This window comes from Aspergillus affinis (genome assembly GCF_023601865.1).
Source record: "Aspergillus affinis strain CMG 70 chromosome Unknown NODE_15_length_407527_cov_87_040692, whole genome shotgun sequence".
NCBI lineage: Eukaryota > Fungi > Ascomycota > Eurotiomycetes > Eurotiales > Aspergillaceae > Aspergillus > Aspergillus affinis.
Genome location: NW_026515796.1, coordinates 124418 through 144045, shown reverse-complemented (window position 1 = coordinate 144045; position 19628 = coordinate 124418). Strand labels below are relative to the sequence as shown.

Below are 19628 nucleotides of genomic sequence, written 5' to 3'. Positions count from 1 at the left end.
CCAGAGAAGGAAGTAATTTCCCATTTGCATGATCTCCTTGAACTGAGTCGCGTTCACATCCTGAGTATTGAGTACACCGTCGAAGCAGGTATGTCGTTCACTGCACTGGGGAGCCCATGGGAACCAAATTCCAGATTACATTACTTACCAGTTACCGTAATGTGATTAGTTAGGGGCGACTAAGACGACGACAGCAAAAGGAAAGAAAAAGGGACAGAACCATTGAATCACAACCCAGCCGGTGGAGTCGATCCACCTTCCTTCTGGGAGCTTTTTTATCTCCAGTTGTAGAGCGTCCCCCACGGAACGGGTATACCCTTTGACGTATCTTTGTGATCTGCCACTTCCCCGCTACCTTGAAACACTCTTAAGGGCTCAAGGCGAACCTTGGTCGCTGCATCTAAGCTTAAGTCTTGGCGCCGCCTTTCTTTCCTCAGAAAGTTTTTCCTTTTTTCTTAATTTTAATTTTATTTTCTTTTTTCAGTTTTATTATTATTATTTTTGATTATTTTTTGGCTTTCCGCGACTGTCCCCCCCCCCACTCTCCCACGCGCTTTCCCCCTTTTGTCCTGGGGACTCCTCCAGAAACACTACTTTGTATAGACACGGCACAAACTGCCCCCTCCCCATCTGCCCCCTTTACACTAAACATTTTGACTGTAGGGGGGAGCTTTTTAGTGTACCTCCAAAGCATTACCACCCTGCAGCCCAATTGACCTTCCTCAGTTGGCTTGAAGCCAGCCCACCAGCCCCCCTATGATTAGTGGTTTGGTAGGGTATGGATTATTCGCGCAATCGCTGCCAAATTATTCCGGGGAGGGGGGGGGAAGGTACGGAGGGGACACACATGGTGTACGTACGCATGTCTTCTTCCTCCCCACGACGGAATAAGCAACTGGATATCCGTAAGAGAATGCTCAGTCCCTTCATACTATGGAGCACTCTTAGTTCTTAGTTCTGGCTGTGCTTTTTTTTTGCCTCTACGGAGTACTGCGTAGATACTCGCGCAAACCCACTTCTTTTCTTACCCCCCTCCTGTCTTTGCATCGCCTCCTTTTTTTTTTTTTTTTTTTCTTTCTCTGAGCAGTTCATCGATCTAAAACTGTTTTTTTTCTTATTTTTAATAGAGTTGATTTGAATTTTTTGACGGACGCTGGTCCCCATCCTAGAGGCCAGTACGGAGTAATGAGTGCATCCTGAAATTATTACGGATTACGTACAGCCTGCAGAGGGCGACCCGGTATTTGGTTACTTACACTCATACATGCCTACCTCTGTGTACTATGTTCCGATCCCGGAGTTTTAGGTCCCTCTCCTAGTGTCTCCCCTTTTTCCCTTTCCCCTGCTTTTCCGGTGCTTTGTATTATTGTCCATTTGTTTTTTCTTTTGTTGTTAATATTTTTTCTTTTGTTTTGGCTGTCCCTTGATTTTGTGTACAGTATATCTAGATTAAGCGGAAGATGCAGTCTACAAGAAATAAGATTTGTACGTCCTTGCAATTAATTTCTGCGCATGATTTGTTATTCTGAGAGGACTCGTCGCGGTCCTTAATTGTGATGCGAAGAATGATGATGAAATGCTGGTAAAAATAGAAAACAAGCAATTAAAATGAGTCCAAAATAAATGATAAAATTAAATAAGAAAAAGAAAAGAAAAAATGAAAATTCATCAATAAACAACCCCAAAATTTAAACCAAACCAAACTAATTCCAAAATTCAAATTTGAACCAAGGAAAAGGGAAAAGGGAAAAGGAAAAAGGACCAAAAAAAAAAAAAAAAAAGCAAGCGACCCATCCAAAACCTTGAGGGTCACCCGAGGAACTGGTTCCCATTTGGAGATTTCCCACTGGCACTAAGCAATTCCTCTGCTTCGTTTTTTAACACTGGCGCCGTTTCGAAGCCTAAGCGGCCCAAAGTAACGATCTGCAACCGTCCCCGACGGGACGTCGTCAGTGGCACTAGCCCATCACCAACACGGCAACGCCAGGGCTTCCCTTCGTCCCTGCGGCCCATCCTCATGCTGAGATCCTGTATTTGTTCATAAGCTTTGCCGATCCCCTTTGGGCCCTTCCCCAGACTGCCTGTCTATCTCTCTCTCTCTCTTCCTCTCTCCTTCCCCCTTTGCTTTTCCCTTATTATTCCCGTCGTGGTCACCGGTCTTCCCCCTCCCCAAAAAGGCAGATTGTCGCTCTATTTCTCCTCTTTGGTTCTTGATCTTTCTTAAACTCTAGCTTTCCGTCGGATTGTTTTCCTGCCCTGACTATCGCTACTCCGCGCATCTTCTTCCTCTTCTACTCCTTCCTACATCGCGGATCAATTCAATCGCTTTATTGATTGATCGATCTTCACTATCTTATTTCTCTTTACTCTTTGGTCTATCCCTTCACACACCCTTTCTTCCTATCGCATCCCCCACCTGCTGTCAATCTTGCACAACACGTTCTCTTGAATTCTTGTGTACATCGCGATCATCTTCCCCTTGATCGTCCGTCCTGTTGGTTTTGTCTTGAACCTTCGCATTGTTTGTGGTCGTTGCGAAAAACAATCGCAACTCGCCGCGACGCCTGCATACTCAACATAAACAAGGAATTTGTCCAGAATTCCACCCCAATCACATCTATCCTCCATGACGATGGTCATTGAAAACCAGAACCGCCAGTACGGCGGGATGGGCTTCGACAACGTCTATCAACATAACATGCCGCACCACAACCCTCCTCAGTTTACCGACCCTTGGACCGCTGCTCATACCTCGTCCCATTCCACCCCGCCTGTGTACGCGACCTCCATGGGTCTCAACCATGCCAAAGAGGAAGTGACCCGGCCTTCGCCCATGTCGATGCCCTACTCGAGCATCCCCGTCTCCGCACCGTCCATGGTCACCGGAAGCAACTACTCGACCACCACCGCGACGAGCTACCCTGGGCCCGAAGTCATGGGAATGCAGCACGATTTGCCACGTACCTCTTTCGAACAAGCTCCCGCTTACACCACGACGTCACCCATGAGCACTTTCGCACCCGCCAGCTATGCGCCTTTGAGCTACGCGCCTTCTCTACACCAGGATCGCCGGATATCTCATGCGTAAGAAAATCCTCTCCCGTTTCGCATTTGCGAGTTTCTACGCGTTGTGCGAAGACTTGCGCTAACCATGCTCTTTTTCACTCACAGTGATGCCCGCGTTGGTCCCTCGCAACCCCCCTCTGCTCCTACATTCGGTGATGCGCTTGACGCCAGCCGCGGAATGGTCGCTCTCAGCCAGGATTTGACGCCCCGTAACATCTATGGTCCTCGTGGCTCCCGGGGATCTGGCGATTCTTATGGCTTCCCTTCCACCCACTCTTCCGGATCCTCGATCTCCTCGGGAGGAAACTATCCTTACTACAGCGCTTCTGTCGCATCGGTTGAGTCGTCTGTCACCGACTACAGCTCGACGACGTCGGAATCTTACGAGAATGGACACCTGTCGCGCACTCTCCCTCGCCCGTCGAACCTTCTGTCTGGCAGCGCTCCCCCGGGACCCCAGTCAATGATGAGCCAATTCAGCTCGAAAATGCCATCCAACACTCAGAAGAAGCACAAGTGCAAGGTGTGCGACAAGCGTTTCACTCGGCCTTCGTCTCTGCAGACCCATATGTACAGCCACACCGGCGAAAAGCGTAAGTGCCATCGATGATTTTCCACTATCAGCGGTAGATACTGACAATTTGGTCTTCAGCATTCGCATGTGATGTGGACGGGTGCGGCCGACACTTCTCAGTTGTCTCCAACCTTCGACGACACAAGAAGGTCCACAAGGGCGAAAAGGATGTGTCTGGCGAAGATGACGAGTAAATCTTCCGCCGTTCACATCCAATATTCTACGCCTAATATTTTTTATCTTTCAACCCTCAAGCCTTGTCGCGGTGCAGAGCGATGGAAGCTTCAATACGGCTTCTGCACTGAACGGCCCCTGACAAGGCATCTCACCCCTTGTACAACAGCTTCCGACTTCTGCGGATTCTTCCACTTCTTATTCATTCTTCTTTTTTCCCGTCTCTGCATTTGACAGAGAATTGATACCCCTTTTCTTCTATTTTATTATCATGGATCGGCAGGATTACGGTACAAGGGACTTTGGAGGGATTTCTCGGTGATGTCTTCTGTTTTTGTCTTCCCACGTTATGACCATAGAAGGTACCGGTTGTTTTTCCTGCATGGTTTTGACTTGTTTATTTTCACTTCTTTCGCTCGCTTAGACTAGGGTGTTGGTGCTTCCCTTTTTCTTTTGTTTTCTGGCACGAATCTTCTTTTCTGATACCAACTGGGTTGTGTTTATTGTCTGCATTTTTTTTATTCTATTTCATTCTGTGATTCACCGATCTTGGTCATTTATCTTACATATACCTCGATCTGGAGATCTTCGCACCAGGTCCGCTACATCCTTTATTGATATTATTTTGTTTGTGTGTGAAACTTGATTCGATCTGCTTTTTGTTCCTTTCCCTAGAGCATTGGATCTCCAGGATGGCTTGGATTTGGGTGCTTCGTGATACAGTATATCACCGGAGGACATAGGAAACTGATACCCGCTGCGCAAATTGGGCGGAGCATGGAGATTGAAACGAAATACCTGGCGGCGATGCAAGCATGCTCGATTTGAAATTTGTTTTTGGGTTGGGTTGGGGTTGGTTTTGATTTGGAGCAAGCATACAAATAGACACGATGTGGGTGTCATTACGGTCGCTACTTTTTATTGTTTATTTATACCATAATTGCCTAATAAATTTGATATACGGACATTTTTTTCCCTTGTAAAATTTTGGTTGATTTGTTCCAGCACTTGTTTCTCGCCTTCGACAATGAAGGCGAAGACTTCCATGATTCTTTGGTCGTGATCTCCCGGTGGTATGTTTGCTGCTTTCTGATCTTCATAACTACGAAACAGCTAATACTGAAGCATCGGCTCTCTCGTCCCACAGAACCATGCTCGAATATCTTGATCCTTACACTCGCCTCTCTCTCCACATCAAAAATTCAGGATATCCCCGGCAAGCCTGAGGTGCTAGCGCCTCTCTTTCCCTGCTAAAGGACAATCCCCCATCTTCCGAGATGGTACTGCAGGACAAGTTAATGGCCAATTCGCTCTCTTTTTCTGAGAATGGGAGAGCATGATCCTTCGGCTGGCGAAACAGCGTATATTTCGAGGCACATGCAATCTCAAACTAGCGCCCCCTTCGAGACGTATTTGAGGTATCACAATACAATCCTCTATCTCGCATATGTGCAGCGACTACCATGTGGTGAATCGGCGTGGGACATCCATCCATCAATCCCATCTTTTGCCATCATTTTATACCATTCTTTTCTTCTCATCACTCGTCTGTTCCACATATCTCATACCCATCTGGATATCTACATGCATATCGTGTCCACGACAAGCTTCCAAAAAAGCATTCAGGCTCAGATGGATCCATAAACCTACTACCTCTGACCAACTCTCCTCCCTCCTAATCTGTCACTTTTGTCGTGCACAACCAGAACGTCCTCCCTCAGCCTCAGGCAGAATATAGCGTCATCAAGTTCCTCACATCGCAACAATAGGAAAGACGTGTCTGTTATCTCCATCTACGGGGTATGTCTACATAGGTTCTCAACGGAAGTACACTGATAAGGGAAGGGAACATGGAGCTCGGTATTAGCTCGGTATTTCCATCCAAGTGCTCATGAGTATTATGGTACGTAGAGATCCGTCACCAGCACCTCTGGGGCTATGAGATACGTACCCATCAACGTGGACACGTTGACGCCCTGCATATCGTGGTAGTGGCTGTAGATGACGTTGCCCGAGGTGAAAAGAGGCTTGTAGATTAGGGTAGCGTGGCTGGATGTGGTTTCTCTGCGAGAGTCTCCTGCGAGACATTTAGAGAGGGAGGGGTAATTTGAAGGGATAATTTGGCTATTTGGAGGGGTGTTACTGCGATAGGTTAGATAAGGAGAGTTGCCGTGCGGAGAAGGAGATATAAGAAGATACACGACTGAACATTCCTTCTGATGTCGCCATATAAAGGCCAAAGATACCGCATCCTTGGGATAGAGACAACTCTAGTTCTGGCACAATCCTATATAGAGTACTATGGCTTCATCCTCAACCTCCCCTCCAACTTCCCCCGGAGATGTCACCAAAATCCTCCGCAAAGTCGACCGTCGACTCATCCCCATCCTCTTTTTCACGTACATGTTGAACTTCATGGACAAGACCATTCTCTCCAGCGCCTCGGTCTTCGGTCTTATCGACGATACAGTCCGTCCCTCTTCCCTTTGATGAATCCATCCATAACTGACTCCCCTTGCAGAACCTCGTCGGCCAACAATACAGCTGGGTCTCCAGCATCTTCTACTTCGGCTACTTCTTCTGGGAAGCGCCCACCAACCTACTCATCCCTCGACTCCCCGTCGCCAAATACCTGACGGCAAACACCCTCTTCTGGGGTGCCGTGGTCGCCCTGACCGCCGCCTGCGTCAACTACGGCGGTCTCCTCGCCGTGCGATTCCTCCTCGGCGTCGCCGAAGCCACCATCACCCCGGCCTTCATGTTCATCACCACATCGTGGTACACGCGCGACGAAATCCCTATGCGCACGGGCATCTGGTTTTCAGGGAACTCGATTGGCGGACTCGTCGCCAGCTTGCTCGCCTACGGCGTCGGACACATCCCAGGGCCCCTAAGCCCCTGGCAATGGATGTACATCATCCTCGGGGTCGCGACATTCCTCTGGGCACTCGTCCTCTTCTTCTTCCTACCCGACAGCATCTCCAAGGCGCGATTCCTAACCCCCACCGAACGCACCCTAATGACCCACCGCGTCCTCATCGCCGGGACCGGCCGCACTGAACAAACGACCTGGTCATGGCCGCAGACCCGCGAATGCCTGATCGACCCGAAAAGCGCCTTCCTCTTCTCCCTCGCTTGCCTCACGCAGATCCCCAACGGCGGGACCCAGAACTTCAGTAACCTAGTCATCACCTCGTTCGGGTTCACGGCGCTACAATCCACGCTCCTCAACATCCCGACCAGCCTGATCAGCGCCGCCACCATCGGCGTGACAGGGTGGATCGCCAGCCGATATCGAAATGCAACCTGTCTCCTGCTCGTAGGGATCACATTGCTGAGTATCACTGGAAGCGCGATCATCTATGCGCGCGCACACGTACCGCTCGGGGCCCAGCTCTTCGGATATTTTCTGCTAGCGACAGGCCCCGGCGCCTTACCGCTGATTATGTCCCTGGTACAGGCGAACTATAGGGGCGTGAGTAAGAAGATGTGTATGACGGCGCTGATGTTCGTGGCGTATTGTGCGGGGAATATCGGCGGTCCGCATCTCTTTCGATCGAGTGAGGCCCCGATCTACCAGACTTCGTTCCGGGCCATCATGGTCTGCTATAGCATTGCGGGGGTGCTGGCGGTTGCGCTGAGAGGGTATTTGGGGTGGTTAAATCGGAGGAGGGATGTGAGGGAGGGGGTTAGGGGGGATGCTGGGTTGGCAGGCGCGGTGATCGGGGTGGAAGGAAGAGTAGGAGGTAAGGCGCAGCAGGGGAGGGAGCAGACGAGGCAAAGGCAGGATGTGTCGGAGTTGGTGCATTCAGTGGAGTTGAGATCGGAGGATTATGAAGATGTGACGGATTGGAAGACCGTGGGATTTCGGTATCGGTTGTAGATGGTAGATGGTAGATGGTAGATATTATATCCGTGGATTGAGGACAAGACAGTAGATACGAAGTCTGCAATGTCTATTGCAATGATTAAATCAAGCCCTTTTTCTACCAGCAAAATCCCTAGCAAATATCATAGTCAAAGTCCGCAACGCCATGTAGAGCCCATGTAAAGCAAAATTATTATGCACATATAAGACAAGTCTTGACGGCGCCGGGCAGTCCAGTCTAGTATCTCTCATCCCTCTTAACGGATCCGATCTAGTTTCGCCCGGTTCATGGCAACCTGGTCGCTGACGTAGTCGCTCTGCAGGATGGTTAGACTTGTTTGTGGACAATCTGGGTAGAAACTCGAATGTACTCACCTTGCCCGTGATACGCTCCAAGTGGCGATTCTGTTCGTCCAGCTCGCGGCCCGTCGCCTTGGCCAGGCCGTTCAATCGGCCCGCCGCACCGCCCAGCAGATCCAAGTTCTGTTCGATCTCGTTCTCCATGCCTTCATCCTCGCTGTCCGCCTCGAACTGGTACTTGGCCCGGTCCGTGACGTTGGTGCGACCGCCTCGCCCTGGCTTGCCCGCGTCGCGCTCGATGTTGCGGAACGTCTGCTCCATGCGCTGGTTGGTGCCGAAGGCCTCATTCCGGGTACCTTCACGAGCGGCCCGTTCTTCTCGGTGCGTGTTTAGGATCTTCTCGTCGCGGTCCCGTCGTCGCCGGGAGCTGGTGAAGGGGTTGGACACGTGCACGGCGAACATGCTCTTGTTCAGCGTCTTCAACTCTCGAGCCTTCTCCTCGGCAACCCGACCCTCCACCTTGGCAATGTCCAGGTGCTTCTCGGTATCGTGGATGCGCTCACCCTGGGCTCCCAGACGGGCCAGCGTCTCGCGACCGGTCTCCTCGGCCTGCGCCGCAATGCGGAGCGCATTGCGAGTGGACGCCACATCGCCCTGCTTGATGAATCGGATATCCTGCTTGATCGTCGAGATCTCCTCCTCCTCTTCCTCTTCCGCCGTCAGCTGCCGCTCCTGGTACGTCGACGTGTTGTACGCATTGCTGCCGCCGCCGTACGCGGGAGACCCCTCGGTATAAGGCGGCGGGGGAGCTCCGCCCGGTTGCTGCTGCTGCACTCGCTCTTTGGCACCACCGAACAGCGCGTCGCGGTTGGCATCCCCCGCAGCGGGGTCATTGGGATCAGCACTGCCCAAGCCTCCGTAGCCGCCGGGGCCGTATCGAGAAGCTCCAGCAGCAGGGCCGGCGCCGCCAGCACCTCCGCCGCCGAATCGATCGCTACCGTAACCGCCGGTGTTGTTGTACTGGTTGGGAGCGTAGCCGCCGCCCTGGTACTTGTTATCGGCGGGGATGCCGTGGGGGCCTGAGGCGGGAGCGGCGGGAGGCTGCTCCCCCGCGGGCAGAGGAGCCACGCCGGCGGTGATCTTCGCTTTGGTGTAGGGATCGGTGGGAATGGGCTTCGCGTAGGGGTTGGCGGGGGGCGCCGGGCTCTTGTTCTTTGATCGCGAGCCAAACAGCGCCAGGCGGCTGGAGGACTCGTCGTCGTCGGACTTCTTCAGGCCGAATCTGCCCATTGTGGAGATTAGTTGAGGTTGTGGGTCTAGAACAGAGTATTATAGAAGCAGATAAAGAAGATACAAGGAGACAGAATGGCGTCAACAACAGAATAGGGAGAATGGAGGGCAAAAGGGGGGAAAGAAGAGAGAGTGAGAAAGATGAAACTGCCACGTTCAGGACGTTCAGGGGATCGGCGGGCAAAATGTCAGGTCGAGAGTGTATCTTTGGTATTATAGATACCCGCTACGTGGCAGGGAAATATAGGATAATGGGGGATTGTGACAGTACCGGGACAGTATAATATAGTGGCGGTGCTAGGCTATGTTGCCACTAGGCCACCTCCGGTTAGCTCCGTGGCTGAGTCCGGCTAGCCAATCAGAGCCAAAAAGTCACAGGATCACCGTAGCTGCATCCTCAGGCATCCATCGCTGCTTCCTTCCGCCTTCTTTCCGCCCTCTGTCTTCTGCCTTCTTCTCCTCCTGCATCAATTCAGCGTCCTCCCGTCCCAGCATGGCGCCATTTCCAGGGTCTGATGCGGACTATCTCCGGGACAAGGCGCGTAGGGATCTGTTGAATCTCCTGGAAGGCGTGAGTTAAGGCTCTCGATCGTCTTTGCGCATACTCGGGCTGAACTTCCTCCAGGTGCGCGGGAAGAAGAACCTCGTCATTAGCCAGGACCTGGCAGGCCCGGTCGGTCTCTTTGTCAAGTTCTCCCTGCTTCAGGAGTACGGGGTAGATCGTGTATTTCTCCTCGAGAACGCCAATGTGGACTCCTCGCAGCGCAATGTGATCTTCTTAGTCCATGCCGAAAAGACGCGCCAGGTGCGCGTAGTGGCAGGTATGTTGGTTGTCTTTCCACCTCCTCGGCGCCGTTTTCTTTGTAAATTGCTGCATGTTCTTCGAATTTCTGCAATGAAAATGGGACGAACTGTAGATTGCGCAGATACTCCACCTCTCCGTAGTCGGTTCAGTTCCCTATATCAAATCTCCAAACTGCCCAGCTCATCTCTAAGGCCTTCTTTCCTATATCACGTGTGACTGGATGCCATCAGTGTGAGCTGACATCTCGCTAGAACAGATCCAACGCCTGCAGCGGAACGGCAATGTGGAGCATGAGTTCTCCATATTCTGGGTCCCCAGGCGAACCCTCGTAAGCAATGCCATCCTGGAGGAGACCGGCATTATCGGGGACGTGAACGTCACAGAATTCTCCCTGTACTTTGTGCCTCTGGAGCAAGACGTCCTGTCGCTGGAGCTGGAAGACGCCTTCAGTGATCTATATCTGGTAAGAGGACTTGTGTATAGAAAAGACTGCAGTGGACTAAAACCGGGCGCAGCATAAAGACCCGGGATGTGTGTTCCTCGCCGCAAAAGCTCTTATGGATATTCAGCAGCGACACGGTTATTTCCCGCGGATTATCGGCAAGGGTGACAATGCTCGACGACTAGCAGACCTGCTGCTACGGATGAGAAAAGAACTGGATGCCGAGGAAAGCTCCGGCCTCATGGATCCCTCCACGAGAGGATTGCTGCCTAGTGCAGATACCGAGAGCCTGATCATCATTGACCGCGACGTGGACTTTGGCACGGCTCTCCTCACACAGCTCACCTATGAGGGCTTAATCGACGAGACCGTGGGCATCAAGCAAAACCAAGCCGATGTGGACACCTCTATCGTCGGCTTCACGCCGACGCCGCAAGTCCAAGAATCCTCCAAGGCTCCGCAGCAAACATCCAAACAGGGCCAGAAACGCAAAATCCAGCTCGATGCCTCTGACCAACTCTTCAGCCAACTCCGCGATGCCAACTTTGCCATCGTCGGCGATATCCTGAACAAGGTCGCCCGTCGTCTGGAGACCGACTACGAAAGCCGACACACGGCGAAGTCGACGACCGAGCTACGTGAATTCGTCAACAAACTCCCTACCTACCAACTGGAGCACCAAAGCTTGCGGGTGCACACCAACCTCGCCGAAGAAATCATGCGTAACACCCGCGCCGACACCTTCCGCAAGATTCTGGAAGTCCAGCAGAACAACGCCGCCGGCGCCGACCCGACCTACCAACACGACTCCATCGAAGAGCTCATCGCCCGCGACGTGCCCCTCAAAACCATCCTCCGTCTCCTCTGTCTTGAATCCTGCATGTCTGGTGGTCTCCGTCCGCGCGACCTGGAGAACTTCAAACGCCAGATCGTCCAAGCCTACGGCTACCAACACATCCTGACCTTCTCGGCGCTGGAGAAAATGGACCTCCTCCAGCCTCGTTCCTCCGCTACGACCATGCTTCTTCCCACCACCGGGGCCCAGACCGGCTCCAAAACCAACTACAACTACCTGCGCAAGAACCTCCGCCTCGTGGTCGAAGAGGTCAGCGAAAAGGATCCCTCCGACGTCGCCTACGTCTACAGCGGCTTCGCCCCGCTCAGCATCCGTCTCGTCCAGTGCGTCCTGCAGAAACCCTACATTCTCTCCCTCATCCGCGGCGGCTCGACCGCCCCAGCTATCACCGGCCCCAGTCCCGCCAGCACCGCCTCCCCGGGCTGGCTTGGCTTCGAGGATGTCGTTAAGAGCGCGCGGGGGTCCACCTTCAGCATCGTGCAGAAGGGCGACGACAAGGCGGTACGCGCGCGCCAGACTATTAGCGGTAACAACGCCACCAAGACCATCTACGTCTTCTTCTTGGGCGGCATCACCTTCACGGAGATCGCGGCGTTGCGGTTCATCGCTGCCCAGGAGGCGCCGAGACGGAAGATTGTCATTTGCACGACTAGTATTGTCAATGGGGATCGCATGATGGATGCAGCGATCGAGAAGGGCGATTTTGCTAAGATGGAGTAGTTCTCCTTCGCCAGTGGGTACGAATTTTCAGGGGACGTAGAAATGTGGTTCTTACTTTTATTTGAACCCTACCTACCACTTTTATTCGATATATGAGAAGAAGCGCATGACAGCACGATGGGAAGATCCATTAGCAAGCATACCTAATAAACTCCCTAGAAGAATCCAACTAGGACTCATGCATTTCTCCATCCACGCCAAATACAGTAGTACCTAAGCACAACAGAACGATATTCATCATCAAGCTCACCACCACCCATACCTCACATCCAAAAAGTATATCAAAAAGAAACCAAATCTAATACCTAAACCCCGACCCCACCCCCATCAACCTTCCTTGATACCTCTCCATAACCTCCCCCAACTTAACCATAACACCCGCCGCCAACGTCCTCGCCCTATCCCTCCCCTCATCCCCATTCCCAGCACCCTGAGCCGAAATCCGATCAAACACCTGCCCAGCCCAGTCCCTTAACTCGATCACCTGGGCCGCGTAATCCGTCACGAGTCGTTCTTCGCCAGCCGACCCGGCCTCGACGTTGAGGTCGATTAGGGCTAGGAAGAGCGAGAGCAGGGCGGTCAGGATGGTGGGTTCGTCGGCGACGGGGCGCGTGTGGAGGGTTAGGAGGAGGGAGGTGGTTTCGTGAGTTAGTGTTGGGAGGGAGGGGTTGTGAGGGCCCATGGTTGAGAGGAGGAGGGTGAGGGTTTGGATGAAGAGGGAGAGGAGGTGGGGGATTAGGAAGGGGTTCGAGGAGGAGGATCTGTAGAGACTTGGTTAGTTAAGGCCGGTAGTGGGGAGAAGGATATTGATAGGGAATGGATAGGCTGGGTGAGTAGGCCAATGAGTGGATGGATGTGGACTTACGAAGAGAATTGCATGATCATGACATCGAACCGGCCCTTGAGAGGATAAAAGAAACTGTCGGCAAGGACTTTATGGAGGTCTTTGATGGTGGACTGTTGGCGTTGCGATTCTCGCTGCTGACGCTTCTTTTCGACCTCCATGCGGGAGGAGAAAGTTCGGACTTTGAGCGCGTCCGGGCCCGAGGTGGAATCTGCGGCGGTAGCAGCGAGAGGTTGAATGGAGGCTTGCGAGAGTTTATGGGTGAGAGTTGCGATGGGGGAGTCGGTGTCGCTCCTGTAAAGGGCTTCCAAGGCGGCGGGGAGTTTCTTCGAAGGGAACGAGGAGTCAGGGAGGGCTGGAAGGCCGATGGTTCGGGCGTCTTCTTCACCGTTACCGGCTAGTTCTCGAGCACTGAGACCCAGGGCTGTGAGGATAGCGGAGCGTTGAATCTGGGATAAGTCGCCGTCGAAGAAGATGGCCGAGAACCACCGGCCCAGTTTCAGCGGTTGCGAGACGATCAACGCGATCATGCTTTGGAGCCGGAGTTCGTGGAACTTAGGCATCTTGTTCGGCTCCTGCAGGCCGACGATGATGAGCGCAAGCTCGTCCGTCTGCTCTGCAAGCTCGGTGCCGAAGCCGGTCTTTCGTCGAATGAGCGAGGGGGCGGTCGTGATGGCCAGCTCGTGTCGTTCGACATTGTCTGTATCTCGCAGGTAGATTATCAGGTCGCGGATGTATCTGTCGGAATTGGTTAGATGTGCGAGTAGTAGATTGGAGGCAAGTGGAACTTACACTGGCGCCGTTGGCTTGTTCCGCTGGATCAAGGTTGGGTCATCGTCGGAATCCGAGGGGTCTTCATCAGGTTTCTCGTAAGGGATCAAGTCGTCGTCTTCGTCCTCAGACTCTGCGTGCTCGTCCTCGTCTATTTCTTCTATCGACATGATTTTGACACGCTGCTGGTTGGGTTGATTTCCGCCTGCCGTAGAAGGTGTATGTTTGGACGTCTGGTTGTGTGATTTGGGTGTCGACGTCTGAGGTGATCGAATCGATTCCAGCGAGCCGACCGTGTCTTGCGTCTTGATAAGACCAAGATACCATCGCGCCTCGTCGCTGTCCATCTCTTCAAGGTCAAATCTCATCGCCTTCCCTTGCTCCTCCACAAGCTCGGAGATTGCCGTTCCGATGATCATGCCTAGGAATCGACACCTCGTAGAAGAAGATGCTAAACGGTTAGAGACACTGCCGAGGAAAGCGCCCGAACGTCCTATGCTCTTCACTGCTGCTGGATCAAGCCTTTGAAGATAGCCAGCTGCGAGAAGAATGACGTGGGTGTTTGCTAGGACAAATCAGCATGCGTAGTCTATAGATGAACGATGGACAGCATACCTTCTTGGCTGGTGGTAGGTGCATGCTTTATATAAAACTTATCAGCAGATTGCTCCAGTCCTTTTGTGAGCAAGGTATATATCAAGCCTGTGGCAAGTATTGTTAGTGAATCTACCATATACTGCAAGGGACCTCACTTACCTTGTTGCTCAACAAATGTAGCCAACACAGCTCGTCGTAAGCCTACCGTTCGAATTGAAGACCCCTGTCCTTTTGACAGCCAATCTACAAGCTGGGCTTGCAGATTGGTATGCCCGCGTAAGATCATTGAGCATAAAGCGGCAACGCCGTTGATTACTTCGTCGGACGCATTATCCCTCCCAAATGTGAAGTAGTTCTTTTCAACGTCGCGGAATATGGCTTCAACTACGGAAAGCTGCTCTGTTGGGCGGAGATGGCTGACCAAGATCCCATATTGTTTGGAAAAGTCGTGTTCAATCAGGAGACCAGTGTATATTTCTCGCACCAGTTTGTCTGAGAAAGGTTAAACGCAGGGACAGTGAAATGGAGGATGGAATGTTTACCTGTGTACCCAAGGCTCAACGCCCGCCCTGTCAGGGATGCAGCGGCCTTCCAATGCCCCTCTTTTTCTGCATCTATCTTCGCTACCATATAGCAAATATTGGAACCAATCCAGGCTGCATACTTGGATCCGTCTCCGACCCAGGAAACTGAATTCACACCGTCAATATCACCAACTAGCGTAAATGCCTCAGCTGCAGTGGAAAGGACTCTGCTGGCAGCAATCAGAGACAGCAATTCCCTCCAAGCGATCTGCTTCTGAGTTTCACTCCCATATAACGAGTCGATATCTGCATACAGACGGGATGCAAAATCCCTCGGTTCCAAAAGTGCAGAGATCACCGATAAAACGTCTCTGAGTTGAATTTGATGTCCCGAGGCTTTGGATGATCGAGCGGCACTTATCAACGAGCGGAGCTGGGTGACCAAGCAGCTGATACCGGCAACGCTGCTCAGGCATCGCAGCAGCGCCGCTCTTGTCCTCGTATTGCTCGACTTCGACCCCTTCGCAATGGGATTCAAGGACTCCCAGTGATGGGGAACCGTGATGCTGACTAAGACATTGATGATTTGCGCTGTTGTCGGGCTTGGGATTCTAACGTCGAATCCTGAGGGGTTTGAGTCTTGACTGGATGGATCCAGTGTCGCAAGAAGGCGGGAGAGCTCAGCGTTGTCGGGGTTGGACTTGAGAGCTGCTAAGATATACTGCGATGATGCCTGGTCCTCATTCAGATCCGATTCTTGTTTCTCCAGACTAGGTTTATGAGGAGCCTCGGAGGCAGGGGTTAAGGACACCCCTTGGTCATGGGTGACAGTCTTGATCTCAGTGAGTAGTCCGTCCATGTTTTGATGATATCATTCTTGAACCTGGGTTGAGAAGGAGAGATGGTGAGTGGATGAAATTGTATGGAGCGGCCGGGTCACGTGGGGTTATTTGGGCTGGGCCGGATTGCCTCTTACGGACGGTGGAACGCCGCTCCAAATGATCGTGGTTATCGCTACTGTCAGGGTTTGTTTTAGCTGCAGAGAGAACTGATGATGATAGCGCACTTATGTTGTCTCAATTGAAGATGAGTTGGTGAAGTATCCAGAGCAGGGAATAAAAAGCGGCGGCGAGCTAAGCCCGCTCGAGCCAAACAGGCCTGGTATGACTAAGCAGCAGAGGGTCATGGACAACACCAACGTCACATCCTCGTGCTGCATCTCGGCATCTCACCATCCATACGTACTAGGTCTCTGGGAATAAGTAACTCGGAATCTACAGAATAAATCACTCCCTATTTCGGCTTCCTATTCAAGGCAAATCCACACCACTGCGGGCGTCCCCGCTGTTACTACCCCTCATATACCTCCACTGCGGCCGCACACGGTCATCATCTTCCATTTGCCTTGTTTTCTGATCGAGTTTGAACTCCTGATTTGCCCAAGATGGCTTCAACCGATCCATCCCTTCGCTGGTGAGGCTTGCAGTCCTGTGATATCCATATCATCAACAATATTAATACCAGCTAGGAAGTACCTGTACAATGTCTTGAGCAAACCCGGCCCCCAAAGCGACGAGGACTGGGTGCCTGGACCAGAGACGATAGGCGCTCTGGAGAGCTCGAAAGTTCTGTATGTTCCCAAACCCCATTTAATAGTGCACATCGCTAATATAAGCCTAGAGTCATGTGAGTTTGGGAACCCCATCAGAAGATTGACGAGACGACTAACAAGTGAACCCCACCAGAGGAGCTGGCGGCTTGGGATGCGAGATTCTCAAGAATCTGGCCTTGTCTGGCTTCAAAGACATCCACGTTATCGATATGGGTAAGGCCTCCACCAAATCTGAACGAATTCTCATCTCTAACGATACTAGACACCATTGATATTTCCAACCTGAACCGACAATTCCTGTTCCGCCAGTCGGACATCGGAAAACCGAAGGCGGAGGTTGCCGCGTCCTTTGTAGAGCGTCGGGTCAAAGGCGTCAAAATCACCCCGTACGTCGGGAAAATCCAAGACAAGGACGAAGATTACTACATGCAATTCAAAATCGTCGTATGCGGTCTTGACAGTATCGAAGCCCGACGATGGATCAACGCCACGCTGATCGGGATGGTTGACCCCGAAGATCCCGAAAGCTTGAAGCCGCTGATCGACGGCGGGACTGAAGGTAATGATCCTTTCCATGAGAAGAGTAACAGGAAAATACTAATCGCGCCGCAGGGTTCAAGGGCCAAGCGCGCGTGATCTTGCCTACTCTATCCTCGTGCATCGAATGCCAGTTGGACATGCATGCGCCCCGACCCGCAGTCCCTCTTTGCACCATCGCGACCATCCCGCGCCAGCCTCAGCACTGCATCGAATGGGCGCACCAGATCGCCTGGCAGGAGAAGCGCAAAGACGAGCCCTTTGACAGCGACGACATGGAACACATCAGCTGGGTGTACAACGCTGCGCTCGAGCGCGCGAAACAATTCAACATCCATGGCGTCACGTTCCAGATGTCGCAGGGCGTGGTGAAGAACATTATTCCCGCAATCGCGTCGACGAACGCGGTCATCGCTGCCGCCACGACCTCTGAAGCGTTGAAGATCGCCACCTCGTGTAACCCCTACCTTGAGAACTACATGATGTACGCGGGTGAGGAGGGCGTGTATACCTATACCTTCGAGGCAGAGAAGAAGTCGGACTGCCCTGTGTGCGGAAACCTGGCGCGGAAGATGACGGTCGACCCGGGGATGACGCTGGAAGCTTTTATCGAGACGTTGGGCGAGCGACCCGAAGCGCAGCTAAAGAAGCCCAGTATGAGAACGGAGGAGAGGACTCTGTATCAGCGCTTCCCACCCCAGCTGGAGGAGCAAACCCGAGCGAATCTGAAACGCAAACTCGGAGAGCTGGTCGAGAACGGGCAGGAGGTCGCAGTCAGTGATCCGGCATATACCATTGATTTCCGGTACCGACTGGAGTTCAGCTAGATTGGTGCACGATGCGCAGAGTATTTTACTTGCTTGAAATGAGACATGAGTTCACTACGACAATAATACCATTTCTTATGACTAGGCACGAAAACAAACAAAAATAAGGAAATCCAAATCTGCTTTTTCTATATATGAAAGATTTGCCCTATCCAGACTCCCGACTGTGAAGAAGGTCTTGACCAACTTTTTTTCATAAATGTACAGGAACACGCAAAAGAACAGCAAAAAGTCCAACGCCGGTCAATGCATCATATAATTTTAGAGATCATTTGAAGCGGACAGGTTTACCGCGCGAGATCCGTCAATCCGCGCTTCCACCGCGCGCATTTCAGCTTCAGCACCTTCACACTTTCCAGGAAGAGGGTGTCGCTCTCGAATTGGCCGGTGCTCTCGATGTTGAAGATGAAGTGGTCGCGCACACGACCCAGCTTGACCTTGCCCTGGAACTCGTCATGTCGCAGACATTCCCTGCTCACGGTGTCCTTGAAGGCGTCGCGCACAACGGCCTTCATCTCACCCTCGTGTCCTTCGTACTCGCTGTTCTTCTGGGTATCTTCCCGGGTGACGGGCTCCAGACCGATGACGCCGCGCGGGAAACACTTGGCGAACTTCTTCGCGTCGTCTCCGATAATGGGGCGCTGGATCTGGATGTCCGGCAGCAAGCGGTACGTCGCGGTCGCGACAGGAGAGAACTTGGCATGATCGGCACCAATGCCTTTAATGCAGTGCAATTCCATATCCAGCTTCTGTCCCGGACGAAGCTTAGCGACTAGGATGTCTGGGTTGACGGGCTGGATGGAATCGTCGCCGCTGAAGTACTGCTCCTGGCGACCGACGGGGTGGAAGGTGATGTCCTTGGCGTAGATGTGCGCATTGTTGTACAGCTTGCGGGGATCGGTCTCGTTGGGATCGGCATCGGGGTTCTTAGTGCATTCCGCGTCCAGCCGAAGAACGATGGTGTTGTAATCACTCGGGGTGCTGCCGCCTTCCGGGTCATCCTCGGTCGGCTTCTTGAACCAGCTCATCCAGTTGATGCCGTCAACGGAGCCCTTGAGCGGGATGAGACCCAAACGTTGTGCGAGCACCTCATCCTGGATGACGGAGGTATTGTTATGGACGAAAACGAACTCGATAGCAATGCTGGGGACTTCAGCCATGAGAATTCGACGGAAGGCATTTGCGATGGAGGCATCGAGGCCGACCAGCGAGAAAGAAGCTTCGAATCTTTCGTTCTGGTGGAATTCGACCTTGAAGCCCTGGAGATGAGATCGACGTGAGAATCTAAAGAGTACATAAAAACGAGGAGTATCAGACAGTGGCATACCTCTTTAAACTTGTCCAGCGCCCATTCGTGCGACTCGCCGGGCCAGTGACCGGGAAAATCTGTGGAGGCAAAGTTGGAGACAGTCTCGGGGTTGATACTGACGAGCTGAACATCGTATTAGCATAAACGAGAAATTTTGATGTGACCGAGGTTTGAGGAACATACCCTTCTGCGCTGCAGTTCCTCCTGCGAGGCCACAAGAGGCGCCATGGTGAACTAGCAATTGGCGATGAAAGTTGCGAGAATGGCGGGCAGAGTGAGTCTTGGGGATGGAAATGGAAAAAGTTCTGTAGAAAACCGGCAGTATTTCTGCCTGCCTGAGGCGGACATGCCACCCGGTTATTCTGCACCCATCCCGTGCGCGGTGTGGGTGTGCTGCAGAGTCTCGGGGCCCGATGGGCGGTGGACGGGCATGGCTGCAGGGGACTAGTGCGAGGGCAGAATAGACGGGAGTCCTCAGGCCAACCAGAGGCGGCGTGATGACCAGGCGAGGG

The 19628-nt window shown here is 52.5% G+C and overlaps 7 protein-coding genes across 7 annotated transcripts; 4 read left to right on the top strand and 3 right to left on the bottom strand.

Moving 5' to 3' along the window:
* Positions 1–2632: 2632 nt before the first annotated feature.
* KD926_002709 (uncharacterized protein) lies at positions 2633–3834 on the top strand (the record flags this gene model as incomplete). The annotated part of the gene is made up of 3 exons (XM_053097174.1): positions 2633–3084; positions 3172–3659; positions 3719–3834. The coding sequence occupies 3 exons, from the start codon at positions 2633–2635 to the stop codon at positions 3832–3834; spliced, it is 1056 nt and encodes a 351-aa protein (XP_052958800.1).
* A 2281-nt stretch (positions 3835–6115) lies between these two features.
* KD926_002708 (MFS general substrate transporter) lies at positions 6116–7697 on the top strand (the record flags this gene model as incomplete). The annotated part of the gene is made up of 2 exons (XM_053097173.1): positions 6116–6283; positions 6336–7697. The coding sequence occupies 2 exons, from the start codon at positions 6116–6118 to the stop codon at positions 7695–7697; spliced, it is 1530 nt and encodes a 509-aa protein (XP_052958799.1).
* Positions 7698–7939: 242 nt separating this feature from the next.
* KD926_002707 (putative plasma membrane SNARE protein (Sec9)) lies at positions 7940–9272 on the bottom strand (the record flags this gene model as incomplete). Its single annotated transcript, XM_053097172.1, has 2 exons — positions 7940–7999; positions 8058–9272. The coding sequence occupies 2 exons, from the start codon at positions 9270–9272 to the stop codon at positions 7940–7942; spliced, it is 1275 nt and encodes a 424-aa protein (XP_052958798.1).
* A 493-nt stretch (positions 9273–9765) lies between these two features.
* On the top strand, positions 9766–12095 carry KD926_002706 (Sec1 family protein; the record flags this gene model as incomplete). Its single annotated transcript, XM_053097171.1, has 4 exons — positions 9766–9843; positions 9898–10093; positions 10329–10540; positions 10593–12095. 4 exons carry the CDS (start codon positions 9766–9768, stop codon positions 12093–12095), a joined length of 1989 nt encoding a protein of 662 aa, XP_052958797.1.
* A 298-nt stretch (positions 12096–12393) lies between these two features.
* Positions 12394–15690, bottom strand: KD926_002705 (telomere length regulation TEL2 family protein; the record flags this gene model as incomplete). The annotated part of the gene is made up of 6 exons (XM_053097170.1): positions 12394–12856; positions 12961–13677; positions 13732–14275; positions 14326–14412; positions 14467–14799; positions 14850–15690. 6 exons carry the CDS (start codon positions 15688–15690, stop codon positions 12394–12396), a joined length of 2985 nt encoding a protein of 994 aa, XP_052958796.1.
* A 585-nt stretch (positions 15691–16275) lies between these two features.
* On the top strand, positions 16276–17807 carry KD926_002704 (NEDD8-activating protein UBA3; the record flags this gene model as incomplete). Its single annotated transcript, XM_053097168.1, has 6 exons — positions 16276–16304; positions 16360–16461; positions 16512–16517; positions 16577–16656; positions 16706–17002; positions 17056–17807. The coding sequence occupies 6 exons, from the start codon at positions 16276–16278 to the stop codon at positions 17805–17807; spliced, it is 1266 nt and encodes a 421-aa protein (XP_052958795.1).
* A 287-nt stretch (positions 17808–18094) lies between these two features.
* Positions 18095–19344, bottom strand: KD926_002703 (DNA-directed RNA polymerase core subunit RPC40; the record flags this gene model as incomplete). The annotated part of the gene is made up of 3 exons (XM_053097167.1): positions 18095–19066; positions 19135–19239; positions 19300–19344. 3 exons carry the CDS (start codon positions 19342–19344, stop codon positions 18095–18097), a joined length of 1122 nt encoding a protein of 373 aa, XP_052958794.1.
* Positions 19345–19628: the final 284 nt, after the last annotated feature.